General features: G+C 37.9%; 1 protein-coding gene across 2 annotated transcripts in view; it reads left to right on the plus strand.

Annotated features, from left to right (window-relative positions):
* Window positions 1-21,816, plus strand: part of CDK14 (cyclin dependent kinase 14) — a 316,491-nt gene that overhangs the window by 215,972 nt on the left and 78,703 nt on the right. For both annotated transcript variants that reach the window (XM_037386401.1, XM_037386402.1), the window contains one exon: window positions 10,273-10,321. In XM_037386401.1, coding sequence (XP_037242298.1) covers window positions 10,273-10,321 — 49 coding nt within the window. The remainder of the gene's footprint in view (window positions 1-10,272; window positions 10,322-21,816) is intronic.

Here is a 21,816-nt window from a genome sequence, read left to right on the forward strand (position 1 = left end):
CAGCATCTAAAGCATGCTCTGCACAAAGTGGAGACCAAAAAAAAAAAAAAAAAAGACAAAACCTATGGGCTGGGCTGGAGTTACACTATTTGCTCATGCCATTAGGGTCACTGGAGCCGTTTGGTCATGGATACCAGGTTCTCTGCTACTTCTTTAAAAAAAACTTTCCTTCGTGCCATTCTGTGCACAAAAGTTTTCTGGCTATGGCAAGGCTGCATTGTCCCCTTCCACAGATGCTTCACCAGCCATGCACCCCTCCCTGTTGGTCTGAAATTGTTGTTACACCCTAGAGAAAATTTCCTCAGTGCATGGGACTGAAAGACTCTTCTTTCCCAACTGACTTCTTTGGAGCAAAAAATGGACGTTAATGCTTTAATAATACATGTAAGATGACTTAATCTTTTCTTTTCCCTAGCAGAACAATGCAGGAGGGAACCTGAAATGTCTTGCCAAATCTGAACCAATTCCATTCTTCTTTAAGATTTGTGAAATTACTGCATTTGAATATAGATGATATGGGGTTAAATAACTCCTGTGCTTTGCATGTCTTCGTGAGTTTTAACACTGATAGCTGCAGACAGTAAGTGTGATAAATTGAGAAGTGCAGAGGTGATGAGAATATCAGCATCTGCTCGGGCAAGCCTTTGATGCTATAAACTGAATTGTGTAAACATAAACCAATAGGATTTGAACAGAAAGTATCAGTGACAAATAGTTACTATAGTTTAAAAAGTGCTGGGTACATTAAATGCCTGTGGAGTCAGGAAGACTATTGAGAGTAGAAACAAGATTTTATTGTATTTCTTGTTTGCATACTGACTTAAATAACTAATTTTCGTGCTGTGAATTGATAGGGCACAGTCCTGTACTGCAGAGAGCTAATTGCAGTTTACCAGGAGAAACACGTCTGAAAAACATGGCATTAGTCTCTTCTCTACTAGAGTGGCCAAGGGTCTGATTATTATGGAAAACAGCCAGAGCATAAACAGTTATGATCTCTGACATCTTAATGTGCAGGAACATTTCTGAGGCTGTATAAGAAATGTGTTCCTAAGGCTAGCTGTGGGTGGCTTTACATTATCTAAACCCCTAACCTCAGTGATTTTAACAGCCTGTAACTGAAAATAAAATGGTATAAAATAATTTGTTTTGCCATTTAAAAAGTCAGAAAACAATTTGTATTTTATCTGCCTGCTTTGAGATCTTTGATTACTTTCTATCTTATAAATACTCTTAAGTAATATGAGAGATATTTAAAGCTAAAATTTGGCCTGGTCTTTGAGCTTTCTCTGTGCCTCAGCCTCAGTCATCAGTTTGTGTTTGCACCTGTGCAGACAGACACACATGCACACGTGTCCTGCTTAGTACATTAATTAAGGATAATCTAAACAATGCATTTGAAAATCCTGAAATACTTCAGAAGTATTTTGGTAACTTTGGCTTGCCTCTGTGATTCACTTTGAAGCTGTTGTGACTGCTGTAATCTTGAGTGGGTTTTCCTGTGCTCACGTATCACCAAAGAATGATGAAGCAACATTCCGAAACAAGCTGCTTCCTTGCCAGTCTTGTGTCTGAGCCTTCCTGATTTTTGTGTATTATTCTCTCCATTGTCATGAAATCTCCTGTTTTTCTTAGCTTGGATTCAGAGTCCTGCCCAAATAATAATTGAGCAAGATAACCATTTGGGTCAACATCTACACTTAAGTTTTTACTTTTCCTACATTCTTGGTTAGTATCTGGGACTGATGCTGAGTAACCTCCATCCTGAGACGTTAAATAGAGATTTATCAGAAAGTACTGTCAATGAGCAAAGTGGAGAAGGTAAGATACAGTCACAAAGGAAGATAAATTGATGTTGGCCATGAAGAGATGGTAATGGTCAAGGAGAAGTAGTAACTTGTTAGGAAGGTGGTTAAAACATGAGAATGCTTTGTAATGTTCACTGTGCATCAGTTCCCTTACAATACTGTTTCTAGGAGAAAGAAGGTTAAATATTTAATCTTGGGCTGATGGCATAGGAGCCTGAACCTTGCTATGTTCAATAGATGATCAGATATCATATAAAGTAATGCACCTGAAAAGGTGGCTTTATGAGACAATGTAAACATCTACTGAGCAATGATTTTTAAAAGAGATTCCCTGAAGTCAGGATAAAAAGAGTTAAAAGAAAGAGATTCTCTTTAAGGAGAAAGCAGAAAGCAAAAATAAAGCAGAGCTAGAGAACAGCTTTATAAGGAAATACTGCATAACATGGAATCTGCCAGTGATTGAGATACTTCATGGATTTATTTAAACATCCCGAGTCTATGACTGACAATACCACTGCAGAGGCTGGTGTTCTGACTCAGGAATTCTGCTTTGCTTCCGGAGTGATCAATAAATATAGATTTGGTTTAGAAATGTGATCTGCCTACCTGCTTCTTAACAGCTGATGGATAGCCAAGTTTTTTCAAAGGCTTGTCTTCATTTAGAGTAGTGCTGGGCTGAGAAACTAAACTGCTTTGGCACAAACTCGTGGAAATACTTTATATGAGGACATACGGTTTTTCAAACTTTCGTAACAGTTTTTCTTAGAGAGTTTCACCAAAGCCCGTCAGCAATTCATTATACACTGAATCAATATCTTGTTTGTTTACATCTACACTGATGCCACTGAATGTTCCCAGGTGATGTGGGAGTCTCTGCTGTTAAAGCAGCCTCTGGCATGCCTTTAGCTCATAGCAACTAGCACTTCCAAATAATTAATTCCCAGGCATGATTTGGGAGTTAATGTGGGCTGGGAACCATTCCTCCTAAGAAGGAGGAAGTTCCCACCTCCTGTATTGGAGCACAGAGGTTGAAGGGTGCTGCAGCAGTGTGGACACGAGACAGTGATGGTGTCTTAGCCAGGCAACAGTCCTGAGCACACAGAAATTACTCGTATAGATTTGAGTACTTGGAGAAAGGAGAGGGAGCTGTAAAAGAGAGATAATTTCAAATTTCTCCCCCTCTTCTTCAGTTTTGACAAAATTGTAATATTTGGTGTTTCCTCAAGTATGTTGTATCCACAACCCAAAGGAAGCAGAGTTGTGTGTTCACCATTCTTTAAACAAAACCACATGAAACTGAAAAGTTAAAAGTAATTTACATATGTAAGGGAGCCAGGGTGAGCACTGCTAAAAGGCAGAACCATGTAATACAAAAGTTCAGTGCTTTAGACAATGCTAGCTATTAAAATTACATTTTCTACTCATGATCAGTAGGGAGTTTAGAAAATAGCATCCATCCTTCATATTTATACAACCTGTGCTCTGCTAAAGCAGGTGGTTTTGGAAAGGAGGGGAAGAGAGAGGATGAGGGTGGAGCGTGGAGGCTTGAAGTAATTTGTCTCAAGACATTTGGCATACAAAAAGAGCAAAGTTTAACTCATGATTATGGTAAAACTCCAGTTGTGATTGAACTTCAGTAACAACTCTTAATTGCACATTAGTGCTGCAAATAGTGCTTGAAAAATTGCTTTTCAGCATGGATGCTTGTCTTTGTATCTTTAGCTAACATAGTTTACATATTTTTAGGATTGAATCTTTAATAAAAATAGTATATGAATCCTACATATCACAATGCGCAGTGTTAGTCACTTTAGACTTCTAATTTAAATGTAAAGAAAACCCATTTAAAGAAATCATGCATTAGACTTTTCAAAGTATTAATTATGGTGATGTTTAAATATTTGCATTTAAGCTAATCACATTTGGTTTTAAATAGAGAAGAACATTAATCAAGGAATGCATATTAGCCAGCATGTTTTGATTAACAACATAAAAAAATGCCTTGAAGTCAAACTGCATTTTAAGTTCTTTGGTTTAGTCTAGAAGCTGATTATCAATAGTGCTAAAAAGAAGCTAAAAAATCAAAATGTAGTCTGCTTTTAATTCCTTATGTAGCTTTTCTTGCCTATTCTAGGTCCTTTCAAGGCAAACATGGCAAAGGTATAATAGTTCATGTCTTTTTCTGACGGATAAAAGAGAAAAACCCCTCATCTTGTTTTATGTTATTTAAAATGCAAGTGCTTATTTTTTCAATTCTCACAGCAGACCAGTAGTTCCTTCAGTGGTCTGCTAATAAGCTCACTAGTGAGTTCTGCTGAAACTCGCTTCTGTTTGAACCTGCCCTTGATGCAAGGCTGTCAGATGGAGTGTGTTTATCAGGCAGATAATGATGTTTGCAGTGGAGTGCATGTAGGTATATATGTGGGCACACAAGTAAGTATGATTATAGAACAGTGTTGCTGTAGAGTGGTTGTGTAAAAGAGATTAAGAAATAGAAAGAAATAGAAATACTGTCTATTTCTATAAGAAATAGAAATACTGTTATTTCTAAGGCCACTTAATACATGTGGGTGTAATGGATGAGCTTTCTGGCACCAGCTATTTTCTCCCCTAAGTCTTCAAGCTGAGTACAAGTTGGGAGCAGTTGTTTTAAGACCGTAAGTTTTTGGATGCATCAGGTTTGTCAAATCAATCGCCTCAAGAAATTTCCTCCCTCTCTTCCCTCTGGTTGCTCACTTCTGCTTCCATTTTGCAGCTGGTATTCTAATAGCTTCATTGATGCTACTGTTTGTGGGGCATAGTCCTAAAAACTTCCTTGGCACGCGAAGAATGGAGTACGCTGTGCTGCAAGGTCTGAAGCAAAGAGCAGCTCAAATCCATTTACTGCGGGAATAATGTTTGTGTAACTGCACCACCCAGCATCTCCGAGTGGGTCGTGTGTAGGAATCTTGGCTCTGAGGCTGGGCTGCTGAAGGTGTGCGTGTAATGTGTTAGCCTACTCCTTTTTTATACTCTTTTAAAATCTTAAGACTAAATGGTATGCTTAGAGGAAGATCTTGCAATTGGTACTTTTTTCCAGTGAGGAATATGAGTACTATACGTTTGCTCTTATTTAGGCAGCCCTATGTAGGGAACTCTTTACACAGCATTTGATTATGAACATGCCACTTAATTTATCAAGATTTGGCTAACTTGGCCTTCTAAGCATCAAATGGTAAACACTTTTAGGTGCTGTGCGATTTTAAAAAAACAGAATCTCTTTCTTCTTTGTTTCACGTAAGCAAAAGTCACCTTTGACTAGTGAAATACAGCACCCACGTGAAAAGTCAGCTCTTTAACAGTGAGTTATGGTTGCTACTGGGGATGATGATTGTATATTTGGAATAAAAATGCAGAGGATCAAATTTTGTTTTCCAAATTTGTTCCCAAAAGATTTGCAAATATTTAAGTGTTTGCATAAGGGGAATTAAAGCCACACTTTTTACTTCAAATTTCAGATGAGCTTACTGTGTTGGTCTTCCAGTGTTTTTATTCAAAATAAGCACATTTAATAATAATAATAATAATAATCTGAAAAGATTTGAACTCTAGTATATATACTCACAATTTGAACTATCAAAATTCAAAATACAACTGAGATCAAATCTTGATCTGTAAACATACAATTTTTCAGGTTTCTTTAGTCTCAATGCTGATGAGAGTGAGCAGCTGCCTCAGCAAGATGGTGTGCCTCACGTTCTTGACAGTTAATTTGCATGTGCTGGAGGATGGTTGTGTGGGTGGGGGGTGATATGAGTGTCTGCATAAAATTCTTGGATGTGCCTGTTTGCTTTTCAGTTCTGAGGGAGAGGTGGTAAGTTTTCAATACACAGGGCTTCTTCCACAAGGTTGGACCAAGATTTGGATCGCCTGTGCTGCTGCCTTTTGTAATGTATGTCAGGCAAAAATTTCTTTTTTGGGGGAGCATTCATGGTAATTCTGCAGTATTTCCAGGATCTCACATACAGTCAAGATCTACTCACTGGTATTACTATTTTTTGTGATCAAATCAATGGGAGCATCTAAAAAACAAATACCAAAGCTGTATGCTTGAAAGTATCATAAAACACAATTTCATGCAGTTGGCCACAGTCAGATATGTATAGCTCTAGATTTGGTTGTATTAAATCTATCTAGCAGTAAAGAACAGAGGCATTCGTACAGGTGTGAGTCATTCACCCTGTAAAGTAACTCAGAAGCAAACTTGAGGGTGTAATTGTGAGACTGAATTCCAGTTCTGTCATTAATTGAACGCAAGCAGAAGATATCCAGATAAAAGTTGGAAGGTTAAATTACCTCTTTTTTTTGCCTGTGTTATGACTGCAAGGTTGGTGTTTGTAGGTATGCAATATTGTGGTTTCACAGACTTAAAAAAATGGATCGTGATGGAGAAGCTCAAGAACAAGATTGCTGTAGCTTCTCTGTTCTGGCAACGCTGAAATCAAAATCAGCTGGTTTTATTATTCTGGTTTTTATTCTGTAGAGAAGGATTAATTCAGGAAAGCACTAAGAGCTGGCATGTACATGAGGCTGGGCTCAGTTACCACAGTAGTCCCAGCTAGTTATACTGTCCATGGAAGTTAACAAGACTCTGGTTGGAGGCATGACCACAAAGCTATGTAGAAAAAAATGTGAGCTGTACTTTACTGATATGTGGTTTCTTTCCATTGAAAGAATTGAAAGCAAGGAGCCTCTAATCTGCTTGCAGTAGAGGGGAAAGAGTTGATAACAATAGTTGGGAGAGGCACGGTCTGCAGTCACACGGTATATAAATGGAGTTTGAAGTTGAGGACTCAGGACTAGCATTTGCTTCTTTATAGACAGGGTTTCATGCTATCCATGTTCTCCCTCTAGTTTTCCCTCTCCCTGCCTCATAAATATGGTGTATAAGGTACTTATTTGAAAAGGGGTTTAGAGCGGTAGATGGAGTGAAGAAGGAATATCCCTTTGAGAAGTATGTTCATTTTGCTTATGCATGTCCCTTTTAACAGCATTTAGGCAACTGGTTCCAGTGTATCCCTTTTTCAGTGAGAGTTTATCTGGCATAGCAATAGTTTTTCAGTTTCTTGCAGGACTGAAACAGATCTTTGGACATCAAGACCTTAAGACAATTGGGCCAAGTAGTGATTCTGTTCTCCTCCCACAGTGAAAATAGCTTAAATTTATTGAAGTAAACCTGACAGTCCAGTCAAGAAAATAGGTTGTATATGGTACTTCTCAACTGTTTTAAGTGGATGTAGCTCTGTTGAAGTCAGCATGCTGTTTTGAACCAGCTCAGTATCTGACCAAAACATATTGCAGAATGACAGATAAAATCAAAATCTATCTTTCCCCAGGTCTAGGTTAGCTTTTCAGCAATGCTTCAAGTCAGTTCAGTTCTCTTTCCACCCAGCATTTTTCTGCACCAAAATAGATTCATGCGCAAATCTGCAGTTGATTAGCTGAACTCCCATGTGTATCTCAGACTTGTTACGCGGCACTGTCTAGCTGCATCTTATTTTTCAGTCCTTTGTCATGAATGAGTGGATGGTGTTATGGTTGAACTACTTATAAAATATAGAAAGTGTTTATTTTCTTCCAGTTTTTATGGGCAAGTGTCTGCTCGCATACATGTTTTTAATTCATATTTGTGAACTGAAATTCAAGGGTGAGCTCAGGTCCTGCTGAGGCCAATGCAACTTAACTATTAACTTTACTGGAGCTCAAGCTTTTCCTCTAGAGACCAGAAGCTGAACTAGTAAACAACAGGTACAATTTGAATTGTAACGTTCCTCTCCCTTGTCATTTTGGGTCATACTCTCAATGCCAATACAATACTTGAACTATTCACTACAGAATATGTACTTCAGTACTGAGTTTTTATTTGTGCTATCAGGTATTAAAATATAATCACAGGCACCGACGCCAGTGCCATGTTACTGGTACTGAACCGTGGCTGCATCTAATAGTGATCCTTACTACTTTGCCCATTGGATTTTAAAGACCTGCCTCGGGGCATGGGCACATCTGTAGTAGATGCATCGCGTGCAATGTATAATAGAGATTAAAAGAAACTGGCATTTCCTATAGTTTTAATCTGGATGCCTCCAATATGAGAAGCTATTTTGTTTTAATACGTGCACACAGAAGATTGTAAGGAAATCTCATTACTTGCTGCTCTCCGTAACTACTCCACCACTTTTTTTCCCCTCTTTAACCCTTACATTCTGCACTCATTGCATTATCAAGACTTAACAGACAATAGAGAGAAAAAACTACTACAGTGGTTTAAATTAGTTTTCCTTTTTATAGTATCCAAGCTGCTAAGAGCCTGGGATAACTGACTTTACCAGTAATTGGAAAGTACTGTAGAGCTTCTAATTTACAAGGTTTAGGATGTCAGTAGTGTCAGTAATTTAAATGCTTCTCAAGTTCGTACTAAGTTACATGGTAGCATTTTCAACAATGAGACATATCAGAAATGAGTTCAAATATGTTATAAAATTGCACAAAATTGACAATAAGAATATTTTATCTGGTGAGATATATTTACAGAGCAATATCTTTTCTGTTTGTGAAATATACCATATGACCTATAATTTATTTCTTACAATATTCTTATCCTAACAACAAATTAAGGTTTGTAACATTGTATAACATAGGTCATAAAAATTCAACCTAATAGTTTTAGTTTGTTGAGAACTGTGTGATGATAGCACATCTGGAAGTTACTGAAAGTCATCTCTTTTCTTAGCTAGACATCTTCATTCTGACAGAGGAGTCAGGTGTGTGCTACTTTAATCATCATCTACAGTAGTCAAATATTTTCCAAGTGCAGAAACTTTTTGTTGGTAATAAAAAAAAAAACACCAAACACCCCACAAAAAAATCTTTCAAACTTCTATTTCATACTGTCATCTACATCTAAAAGTTTTTAACAGTATGACTATGTAGTTAGCATTTGTTGTTTTTTGCTGAGAAAGTTGAGTAAATTTAGATACAATATTACATAAGTGATATTTATAATTTATATCGGTGCTAAAACTAGTTACAGCCATGTAGCTTCCAGTTTCCAGTACGCTTGTCATACATATATCTAAGAGGGAGTGATTTCGTTGCTTTAACTGCATCAGTGTGGATAAAGCAACAAAATTTGTAAATGTGAAGTGGCCCTCAGAGACAGATTGCAGGTCTGTCACTTACTGAAAACTTCCTATAGTGAAGTCAGTGAGAGCTGAAGTTTCTGCATATGTCTTTTTAGTTAAAGAAAAAAAAATAGGTATAGGAAACAAAATCATCCACATTGATGCTAGGGTTTCATATGGGCCATAGTTTTGGCATCTTTAGAACTGACAATGTATGGAGTATACATGTCAACTTTAGAACTGACATACACGAAGTGTACAATGCAGGAATTTGAACACAGTCCCCTCCAAAGTTACATTTGCAGTTGTTTTGCACAGTAAAATGCATGCATATGTGTGTGTATATATATATATCTGTTGTAACTGTACAGTGGGCATGTTAAATGTCATGCTTATGGGTGGAGAGGAAGGCAAATCAATTTTTCCGGTTTTGTGGAGTATTTTGTATGTTTAGGACTTCTTCACAGTAACCAATGCCATCACACTATGGTAGCTGGCCAGGGGAAGTACCAGTCTACATGGCAGGATTTCAGTGCAGTGAGGCTTCATGGAAAATGTTGCTGTATTCTCCAGCTGGACTGCATTTGTTTATTCCTGAGAGGCACTTAGAGCTGACAGTACTGGCTCTTCACTTCTGCAGCAGCTATCATAGCAGCATCTTTTGCCAATTAGAGTCCAGCTGCAGGGGAAGCATCTTCTTGGGTATTAGAGGGAAAGTAATTCTATCTGAACTTAAGAACTTAATGTTTGAGTAAATAAGCTGTCATTGTACTTGTTACTTCTTGTTATTTATGTGTTCTTTAGAAAATGGACCCTTATGCGGCCATCATATTTTGCATGTCCCTATGTGTCACACAGACCCGTGCTTACTCTTATACCTCCTGAGAAGCATAAAAATGTGACAGTGAGGTGGCATAGAATTGTATTTATGATGAAGAAAAAAAACCCCAAACTACATTTCAGGCTTCTTTTATTTTTCCCTCGCAGTCAAAAACTACTTTAGAAATAATTGTAAAAATTGCCATTTCTGTTGAAGCTGCAGTAAATGAGCTTTAGGTCGTGATGGTTTGGTTTGGTTTGGTTTTTTTTAACAAGTTGGGGTCTTGGCTTTGGGGAGATTTTTTTTTCTCCCTATTTCTGTGGCAGTTGCACCTATGCTAGTTTTCTTTCCCTGTCTTGGGACTTGAGCTTCAGTAGTTACATAGAAATGATGAAAATTGATGGTAGATAAACATATTTGAAAAAAAAATAACCCTGGTTTTAGTGTAAATAATTAAATGTGCCTCTTCTTTTTCTTACAGAACGGTTTACACAGTACAGCCCTAAAAACCTTAGACAAGCATGGAATAAGTAAGTTGTTGGTTGTTTTTTTTTAAAAAAATTACTCTTTTGACTCTCCAAGCGTATGATTCATGCCAAGCCAAAGTTATCATAGTTAACTTATAATAGCTCTATCCTTTTTAATTACAGGATAAATATGGAATTACTGAAGTATTATTCTAGTCTACTTCTGCCAGTTTTGAAAGTTTTTCAATTGCCAATTACCTGTAAATAGGCAGAAACTGTATATTGTCATGGCTCCTTCTTGGGGATGTCAGTTGGCAAGTGTATCGAGCTCATTTACAGGTGCTGTGTTATTGCTTTGGGCCATCAGTTTTGCATCTTGTTTTCTCTGTTCATCTATAACAATTAAGAGACTTTTAAGTATTATGTTTCTAATCAACTTCTGAGTGTTGTTTCCACATAATCTTTCCCTGTTGCCAGGTCCATCTGGTCATTGCTGTAAGTTGATGACTGTACTGTTGTATATTTTAATTATCATGACTGAAAAAACGGAATGCGAATTCACCACCCTTTTTTTCCCCCTTTTAATGTTCCCTGACTTGTCACATTTACATCAGATGGACAGATGACACAGATGATACAAAGCTGTTACACTCAGAATCCAGAAATGTTGCCTAGTAAGCCAGGAATGCTTAACCGATCATCTGTGTAAAGTTTACTAGAAGATTTCTCAACACATGAAGGATCTTTGTAGACAGGATATTTGGGTAGCACTGTATTGAGTGATTAACATCTCATATTTTGAAGAAAGCATACACAGTTTGAGTTCAATAAGCAGGAAAACATCTATGTCAACAGCTTGTCTTGCCAGAAAAATTGTTACAATTTTTCTCCACTCTCTTTTGACCAAAATTTTTTGCAATGAAGCTAAGCCTTTGCTGCACCAGCATTACTATTTTCTTTCTGATACTCATTTCAAATTTTATTGTTGGTACCAACTGGCTGTCTTGTTAGTAGTGTACCAGGGAGTTGAGATAAATTACCAAGAGACTGAAACATCTCCTCGTACAAGTTCACTACTGAAGTTGAAGATAATGAAATGTTTTGGTTGAAGGAACTTCCTTGTTATAAGAAAAAAGTTAATGACAAACCCTTTTTCAATATCCTAATTTATTAGCAATGGAGTGTATCTACAGCTGTAAAATTCATAGCATGGTCACTTGCCCAAGAGGTTGATGAGGTTTATACTTTGCCATTCTATGACTTTTTGCTCTGCTTCTTCCCAGGCCAGTTCAGTCCAGTGTTTTGGACTGAAGCACAAAGGTATTTTTCATTTAAAACAACCTGAAATAGTGGTTAACTGAGGGAGGTGAAATCTGTTAATACAATGGGATCATAGTTAAAGTTAGGTGCTAGCTCTTGGGTGTAATACCATCGATGTTCATCATTTGAATCAGAACCTGTATTTCTGCAGTGCCAGGCATCTTTCGTGACCCTGTAGCTCGGTCTGTGTTACTACTAGATCCTCTATGGTTAGGACTAACTTTATGATTCCTGCAATGAGACACATGAAGCTGGCAATGAATCCAGTGCAGGCCTTCACAAAGGTTTATCACCTGCCTGAGTTTGACTTTCCACAGTCTGTAGAAAAGTTTCTGCCTTGTCCAGTTCAGGCTGGGAGCCAAGTTTGGTGGCTTTTGTAGAAGAGTGCGTCTCCTGTATACTCTAGGGGGAGCAACAGGAAGATTAGCTTCACTTACTTGGCTTTTGTGAATATCTCAAACAGTTTTGCCAGTTCTTGTTATCTTTGCAGGCATCTTGCAGTGTTTAACTCTTCCTCAGTCTTACTGCTTGGAATACTATAATTCCCTGAAAGTTACAGCTTTCATTTTAAAAAGTAAGCCACTAGAATTGCCTGTTTTCTGTCCTTTAACAATGAACCAACTTGCAAGTTCATTTTTTCTTTGAAAATAGTTAATGAAATCCAAAAGCTTGGAAGAAGCAATTATATTACAACATAGGCAATTAGAACTGGGTTGGGGAAGAGGGACAAGGAAACTAATATTGATGTGAATGTATTTGCTTGGGGATATATATATGCATAAGTAATGTGAACAGATAACTGGCATGCTATTCCATCCATTCTGCAGCCACGGACCGAGTGTTTTTCTATAGTTTAACAGCAGTTAAGCCCAGCAGTATTTGCTGTGTATGAATAAGTGCAATAATAGATCTGAATTTTAGAAGCTATCTCATTTTCCTTCAAGAATGTTGCATGACATTTCTGTTTTCTTAAAATACAAAACAAGAACAAACCCTAGTTTGCTTAAAACAAACCCTCAGTCTCTGAGATTTCATAATTGACACAAGTTATGATCACATCACAGGCTGACTCAAAGAAGACCAGAGCTTTTTAATTTCTGAGAAGCCTCTTCAAAAATATTTCTACGTTTTCAATGCTCCATGCATAAAGGATTTGCAATTTTTCAGCATAAATGAAGGGATTGAAAAACTGAAAGCAATGGCATAGAGCTCAGGACTTCATATGTGTGCTTCTACTATAATAGGAAATATTCAGTGCTTCAAAATTATGTATCATTTACGTTTAAAATGTAAAGGATTTTCTCTTTTTCTAGCATAAATATCTTTGTGCTGTATTAGAGTCTATTGCTTGTACAGCTGTAGTTATTTCTTATAGACATCGTATTCCCAAGGGTTTATAATTCAGCTATAAAACTGACACGTGGACAGACTGATTCATTCTAAAAATTTGCTTTCTTTATTAGCGTGTTTCAAAAAGCAGCAATCTCTAATCTTAAAAAAATTTTTTTTAACATCCTGATTTAATTTGTTGAAGACTGTTGATAGCACAAAAACGTCCCATTTGAAATAGAATTGTTTTAAGGGTAGTTGGGATAAACGTGAGACCTAAGATGTGGAGAAAAACGTAACAGCCTTTTGTTTTTAAGTAGGTATTGGTTTTGTTACAGAGTTACATCCTTTTGACATGTTAGTGCCTTTGAAAGATATGCCTTCTATAACAGTATTTATAGTCTTGGAAGGATTTACATGTGTTTTTAAACATCTCTGAGGTGAAGTCCTGTTACTGCATTTTATAGAGGGAGGTTGAGATTAAAGAAATTAAGGAGTTTGTCACACAGAAACTGCCATAGAAACTGTAAAACAGAGCACAACATTGGAGTTCATGCTCCCGGACTGTATGAAAACACTAATTTTATAAACATGATGAAACTTTCACCATCTGCTGTTCCATCTTTAAGGCACAGTGTGGCCCTTTATCTTGTTTGCATATATATTTTGAGGTCTTAACATGGGAAAGTGAGAATGTGGTTTAGAAGTCTTCAAAGAGGCTTACCTCAGAACATATATTACGATTCAATTTAGGTAAGGAGAGGTTACTAGGAGGAAGAATAACACAGTTCCAAACACCTACAGAGCTCTGTAAGGCAGAATGAACAGAGGCAAACAACTCCAACATCAACCCCCCAAAAAGCCACAGATGGTAGATTGGGGCAAAATAATTGCATCTGACTGACTACACCAGCTTCCATGAGATGTGCATTTTAAAGGCAGAGCCAGACAATGGAACTATGACGGACACAAGCCAGTGGCTCTTTAATTCCCAGTCTAACTGGAAATTAGCTGAAAGTGTGGAATGTGACAGCAACAACAAGCCAGCCAGCAGGCTCATGTTGTAAGAAGTCAGATCCCTAAAATTCTTGGAATAAAATCGGTCAATATTACAGGCTACTTTTGGGAAGTATTTGAGGGAAATAATGTAACTATCACTTAAAATGAATTAAGTTCTTTGGAGACGTTCACACTGAATTTCTTCACTGGTTCTCAAATGACCTAAAGACTGTAAAGAGAATATTTACTAGCCAAGATGTGATTTATAAATACTGTAGAAATCTTTATAGTTAGGAAACAAAACTTGCATTGCCATTTACTTCTATCTAGTATGAAGCTTCACCTGCATTGCATAACCTAATACATTGTGGAATGTGTTTCTAAAATACTGGTCTAAAAAGAATTAAGATGTGGTAATCTGATCTTCCTGTAGAGTTCATAATGAATTATATTTTCACCTTTTTCCCTGAACTTTTCTGTTTGATTATCTCTATACAATAAAACCAAGAACAGCTCTGCCTTCAGAATGCAATGCAACCTCTTTCAGTTTGCAAAAGCTTCTCCACAATAATAAACTCTTACAGAAGAATAACAAAAGAGAAATAATTATCCTTGTGTATATTTGGTAGGATATAAAAAGCTTTTTCAGATCCTTCTGTCATAATGGGTCATATTGTGAGAAATCAAGTTGGAAAGGAAAGGTGCAGTTGAAAACAAATTCTGCTCTGCATAAATAGGACGACTACTTAGTAATTCCCCAACCTGGCAGTATTTATTATACAAATAACACTTTATTCTCACAGTTAGTCCCACTGTTGGGGATTTCTTCCTTTAACAAGATGGCCTCTGTACTTGAGACTTCCTTTCCTGAGGCTAGGGCATTTAAAAATTGTATTCCAGGATAGCATGGCCTGTTTTGGGACTCTTATTCCAGGAAAACTTTTTTTGAAGAAAGCAAAGAGAGTGAATAGAGAGGAGTCCATGTATTTTGAGTCTGTATTTTATTTCAAGCATGACACAGACTATGGAATTGTTTAGAGCTAAGACTTGGGAAGAGTTTTTGGTTTGGGGTTCTGTTGTTTGGTTTTTATTTTTAAGAAAATATTTGCCTTCGTAGGTTATTGACTAAAGGCAAAACTCTCTTCTATTTGTCACTTTTATCCCCTTCACCTCCTGTCCGGTCACCAGCATTGCACATTGTAATGTAGTCTGTAGTGCCACTGAAAGAATATTCAAGCTCTCAAGCACAGTAAAAACAAAAAGCTAAAACATCTCTGATGGATAAACCCAAGCAATAAGAATTTAAAACTGTACCTGTGCAGAAGACAGCTGTATGTGTACGACCGTGCGCAGTTCACGCCCGTGGAGGCTGCACGGCAGCGGTCCCCTCACCTGCATTTGAGGAATGAGTGGGGGGAGCGGGAAACTGGACATAAAAGGAAGAGATTTTGTAGAAGTATTTATGATTTAGAGGCATATAAACCTACCTCCGCCTCCTGATGATTTGCAGTGATACTTCAGTTGTACTGAAAAAAACTTTTTAAGTTCCCGTTTTGTTTCCTATTTCCTGTAAGTACCGCTTTATCCGTCGTTATCTTTTGCCTGAGGGACCTTAGGAATCGTATCATGAGAGAACGCCTGTTAACCTGCGATCCAAACAAGAAGCCATTTCCCGGATAGCAAAGTTATTACACTCTCCTTATAAAAAAATAACTTGTATAGTGTCCGGTAGCGGGCGGCCGTGCCGCGCCCCTCCCGGGCGGCGGGGGGCGCTATGGGTCGGCCGGGCGGCGGCGGGCGGCCCTATGGGCCGGCCGGGTGGCGCTGTCGCCGCTAGGGGGCGCTGTGGGCCGGGCGGTACGGCGGCCGCGACTGCAGTGGAGGGGAGCCGGCAGCGGCCCAGGATTTTTGCTACAAATATTTCCCCTAACGTTAGGGGTTTTTGTTTATTTCCCTACGTAATGCGGTTTATTAAATCGGCTTCAGGCAGATGGAAGCTGCATGTTTGCACTCGGGTGCTGGCTGCTGTGCGTTGCGCCCACCGAGCCCTGTGTCACCTGCTCCTGGCGTGGCGCGGCTGTAGCCCTGCAGCGGGCAAAGTTCTCAGCCCAGGCAGGACCGCCTGGTGCCAAGCTGAAACGCACCGCAGGCTTTGTCAGTTTTATGGTAATGAATTATACGATGCAGACTGAAGCCAATGGCTGAGAAAGTTCTCTAGTTTCCCCATTTATCCTTTTGCCAAGTCGAAAAAATCTTCACAATTTATATTTGACTGTTTCTTTCAAATTGGAGCAACTGTAATTTCCTCTAATGTTATATACCTTTTAAAACTTTGAGGGGAGGTTATTCCTAACAGACCTCATTCATAGAATGTTTATCCTGACATTAAATTTATTTTTGCTTTATTTTAAATTCCCCCTCCTTTGTGTTGCTAAGCTTTGGATATTGTGTTACATCCTCTTGGTCCAGTTAAAAATAAATCTCTTAAACTGGACCACAAAAACCTTTGTCCTCTTTTTTGGAATACTAATAACTATGCTCTTTCATTAGTCAAGCTACATTGTGGCTGTCCTTCACCTTTCTCTTCCACAACAGCTGTGAAAATATAGCCCCAATGCACATGGATGTTCTTGGTTGTCTTCTGCAACATTTATTTCAGTTTCTGCAACTGGGCTAGAGTTTGTTGGCATTATTATCGCTGAACTGATCCATATTTTGGGTTACTTTTCCCTGGAAGTAATTGTTTGTAGTTCTCTATGCACTATCTTATTTGTAGATTGTCTGCTGACATATCTGACTTCTGTTAGCTGCTTTGTCTGCTGTGGTGTTTTCAACATTTAGTTTCATCTAAGAATTGATTCAGTATGCAGTGCGTAGTCCAGGTCATTAATAAAGATGTTAAATAAAACTGTGACTAACACTAATCCCTCTGGCACACAGCTGGACACTTCCCTTCCAACTCCGTGCATTGCCACTCATCATTACCCTTTGCTTGTGGTCTGTCAGCCAGTTTTCAGTCTATGAGATGCTGTATCACATCCCAGCTCTTTGGAGTTTGTCTACAAAATAAGATTTTTTTAGAGAAATTGTATCAAACCTTATCTCTCATTGCTTTCTTCCATCAATGATTAAGTCAATTTTTAAAATTAAAACAGGTAATCTAACATCTTATTCATTAGTCATCACTTCTTTTGATTGCCATTTTGTCTTAGTTTTGTTCCTAAAACTAATTTTGCTTCCATATCATCTGTTTTGTTTGTATTGTCTATATTTTGCTTCTGTGTTGTGTGTCAATGTCCAGCAAATATTTGCCAAGATTCTTTTCCTTATTTGAAAACCAGAAAGGAAGTATGTTTATATATATCTTTTTTCTAAGTCTAGTACAATACTTCAGAATGCAGAGCAAAATTAACTAATGTTACAGTAACTTATAAGCCTGTGAAGAAAAATGAGGAAAGAGAACTAACTCTACTTGTGTAGATTTCCTGGGAAGACTTTTAAAAGGTGCCCTACATTTGTTTGCTATCCTCACTAATTCCTTAAGAATTCCTTAAGATATTGAGACATATATCAGATAGACATGTTTATTTGGTGTTTCCAGGTATGGGTTTTGGGGTTTTTTGTGGGGTTTTTTTTCAAAGTATGTTCTTCATTAACGTTTTTGAGTACTTACTGATCAACTCTTTTCAGATGTTTCCAGTTGTTCTTTCTCCTTACGCGTTTCTACATGCCAATGTTTTAGTAATTTCTCAGAATTATGTTTTGGGGAGTCTGTTACTCATATATTTCCATAGTCTCTGTGTTCATTTCTTGGTTTGAAGTCTAATACTTTCTGATCAGAGGCACCAGGCATCATTATATCCTCACATTCCTAATTGTGCCCTTTGCTGGAGTTCTGTACTGTTGGTCTCTCTGCAGAAATCTTTCTTCCCCAGATGATGACACTGCTGGCAAAATTGAGTCTCTGAGATTTGTTTTAAATATGTTTGTCTGAGGAATTGAAGACATGCTGTGAAGGCAGTAATATCAGTGAAGTAGACCTTACTGCTGGGTCTCCCATTATTTTTATGTAGCCGTTAAAGGCAAGGTTTTTCCAAAATGGTAGGCACCTTAAGAACTGGGCTGGCACTCAAAAGTGCTTAGTGCTAAGCAACTGCTGTTGGTGTATTATCCACTGATTTTTGTCATGTGTTACAGATAATTTTTCTTTAGCTCAGCAGTCCCCCTGATTCTCATCATAGGGTCTCAGAAATGTATTTTGGAAGATGGTGCAGATGGGCAGTAAGTGTAATAACATGAATAATGCTACTGAGTTTGGTCACCTCTGTAGATAGTTTAAGCTAATCTCAAAAAACATGCCACTTTGCTCCTTTGCCAGCCAAAGACTTACAGACAGTAGTTAAGGTTTCTGGAGTGGTACAAACACCACAAAGTTTCTTTACCTTAAACAAATACTTATCTTACTGACTTTTATGATGATTTGATGTGGGTTTTTCAGTGTAATTTTGACTACCACCTTTTCTACAGTAGGATGGTAATCACAGGTATTCAGATATTGCTGTTTGTGAGAATCTCCTGTGACCATCTCCCAAAATTCATTGCAATTTTGTCAAGAAATTCTTAATTTCTTCCTTTCCTCGTTTCTGGCTGTGGCACTTCATGGGCCTTCGGATTTCTGACTTCTTTCCTGCCATATAGGACAAGAATTTTCACTTTTTCATGCATTTTTCTTAATTAGTGATGCCAAAGCACATGGCATGTAGGAGATTAATAAAAACAGTTATTTGTTTCAAAACTTGAAGTTATTTGCTAGCCAAACAGTTTTCGTAATTAAATTTAGTGATTTTTTTAAAAAATAATCTAGCTTAGAAAGTTTGAAGCTATTGTTTGAGAATTTGTGAGAGATGCTGACTGCGGGCAGATCATAGTGTTCAGTGACTGCTTGACCTGAGTGCCAAAATGGGAAGATGGGAGACAATAATCCTTCCTGATGCATTAAAATGGAGAGGTTAGATTATGTATCTTCAGCAGCACACTGTGAATAACGAGCTTCGGCATAGGGCTGGTGCACCTGTCATTGCTGGAGGGCAAAGAGGCAAGTGGTTCCAAAGGGAACTGACCTTTTTCTTTCAGGCATTGAGTCAATCCCATATCCTTAGGCACACATTCTGTGTTAAAATTATTATAACTTTCCTGGCATTATGCTGAACAACAGATACTGGTGAAAACCTGTGGGGAAAAAAAAATTATGGTGATGGTAATTTGTGTATCATTTTTAATCGAGCCTTTATAGGACATACATTCTGTAATTTTGAAAGGCATCACTAAAACAGTTAAGTTCTTTGATAAATTTAATTGAAGTTTAAAATAAAATTTTGAAATGTTGTTTGGATTAACAGCTCACTAGATACAAAATGTAAATGACAATTTTTTATTACTAAATGTGATTCACAAAAAAAATGCATCCTTTTAAATAGTGTAATGTATAATATGGTGTATATCTACTGTCTGCAACCTCAGCTGTATTTATATCTGTAAGATCTGATTTACAAATAGACAACTTTGTGTTAAATTATTCACATCTCATAATAATTGATGTAACAGAGTTGATCTTATGCTGGAGCATATTTGATCATAAATGCAATGAAAGCAGCCACCATCTTTGTGATGTTTGTCCAGCTAAATCCTTCAGTGAATAAAATAATAAAGATGCCAGCTGTGTTTGTTTTATGATCACTGCTGCAATAGGAGGATGGAAATACAAATGAATAAAAGTTCTGTATTTTCTGGTTGGATTTATAAACTCAGACTCTTACTGCAAAGAATTTAAGTGGAAAAAATAACATTTTTACTTCTGTCACACTCTCGTAAATGTATTGTTTGCTTTTTTATTCCTATTCTTTTGGAATCCAGAATAGTTTTAAAATATTGCTATTGTCTGGACCCAAATGTACAAAACCCAAGGAAATCTTGTAAAAATAGATGAAATTTATGCTTTCCTCTTTAACACCATTGCAAGTTAAGAATTGACCATCATTTTTGTATTGCCTTCTTCGGTTACATTCTATAGCAATCTTAAAGCTCTGTTTACTACTGTGTACTGCTAGTGTGCCTCAAACTAATTTCACCACCCTGACATGAAAAAATCATGCTCTAGATTGTTATTGGCCTTCCTTCAGCATTATGACTTTTGTAGAATCGTGTTATATTCCTTTTATTTCTTTCATATTTGATCCTTAAAGTGCCCTTGAGTCAAGCTTTATTCTGCAACCATGAGGGCATGAATCTTTCCTGAGACGCTGACAGATAGTGTTTGGTGAATATCATTTTTCTGTCAGCTACAGCCTACATCTGTACTGCTAACTAAAGCAGAGCCAGGGACTATCTTCTGGCCCCGAGGCCATGTGGCAGACCTTAGCTACAGCAGCGCTAAGTAACACTTGGGCATGCATATCCTGTGGGCTTTATGTGGTCCCCATGCAGCTGCAGGTGCAATTATTATTTTGAGGGTGTTCAGTATTTACTTTTTTAATTCAAAATTTCCAAGATCGCGTAAGACCCGTGTTGCAGACCATGGGAATTGTGTTTTCTAGCGGAAGGTTGAAGGTAATATATTGTATGCCCTGCTTGTAGGAACCTGGTATGTACCACCTTTTGGGAATAGTCCCTGGCATGGGTTGTTCCCTGAACTGTGTCTAGGAGTGCTTTTGGAGAATCCTGGTTGGCATGGGCCAGAATAATCCAGGGGAAAGTACGGACACTCAGTAGTCAAGCTGTAAGGCCTTTTCCCTAGCCTGCTTAATTCAGCAATATAGGCTTCAGCAGAGAGATTCTGGGTATTCCCTGCCCCGTGCACACGTGAGCATATTCCCTGGGAAGTTTCTGCGCTCACTGTAATGCTAGCATCCTCTGCCACCTAGGCCTGAAGCCTTAGGGATGGTTTTTGTCTTTCCTTTCCTATCCCATGCATCCAGACTGATATATATGTTACAATTTTTTCTTTCCAGCTTTTCCAAGATACCTTTTTTCTTCGCCAACCAACTGCCACTCATATCTTGATTATTATAATATGCTTCTCATGTCCTCTCCTGACCAACACCCTTCTTCAGATCATATAAAAAACAACCAATAAATTCAGTTTATTTTTTTGTGGATTGTTTAGCTCTCCCTCCCGACACTGGCTGTTTCACTCATCATTTTTGAGCTCCTTTTTACCCTTTTCAAAATCCTCCATAGTTATGCCTCTTTCTCTCTTCCTTCACAAAGTTGTGTATTTACTGCTATTACCTTTCCTTATGTCAGTGATGCCTTACTCATATTTAGGCCTTCTCCTGCCCCCTAGATAATTCAGGCAGACTCACAACTGCTGTCTTCCTTTCTGGGATCAGATGGGCTTGTGCCCAGGCAGCGCATTTACCAGTTGTTTATGATCCTTTTCTCCAGGCTGCTGCTTCTCAATTGGTAATCTGCTAGGACTAGTCCTTGTCTACCTCAAAAGAAGCTTAATACCAATTAGGACCCTAAAATGGGACCCAGATGTTTTTTTACCTGCCTGTCCCACTTTGGTGGCAGCACACATGAACAGATGTGTTGCAGAGCTCCATGGATTTCGCAGTTCCACATGTACAAAATCTTTTTAAAATCCACCTGCTTATTTTGGGTCATTAGAAGTGTCATGAGCTCTACTGGCAGTCAGTTTTTAGTGATAGCTGGCTCTCTGGGAATTCTGACCTTTGGTGGTCACTATTATAGATAACAATTTTGATTTCAGTTCTTAAATCACCTATGCTGATTTATGCCTAAATAGCAGCAACTCCCTGCTTAGCTGTCTCTCTTTCATGCTACTTTGACAGGTTAGGATTTGCAAAAATAGCTCTGGATCGAGTTCTTCCCTACTGCAAGCCAATTTA

This window comes from Falco rusticolus, chromosome 4, assembly GCF_015220075.1.
Source record: "Falco rusticolus isolate bFalRus1 chromosome 4, bFalRus1.pri, whole genome shotgun sequence".
NCBI classification, from domain to species: domain Eukaryota; kingdom Metazoa; phylum Chordata; class Aves; order Falconiformes; family Falconidae; genus Falco; species Falco rusticolus.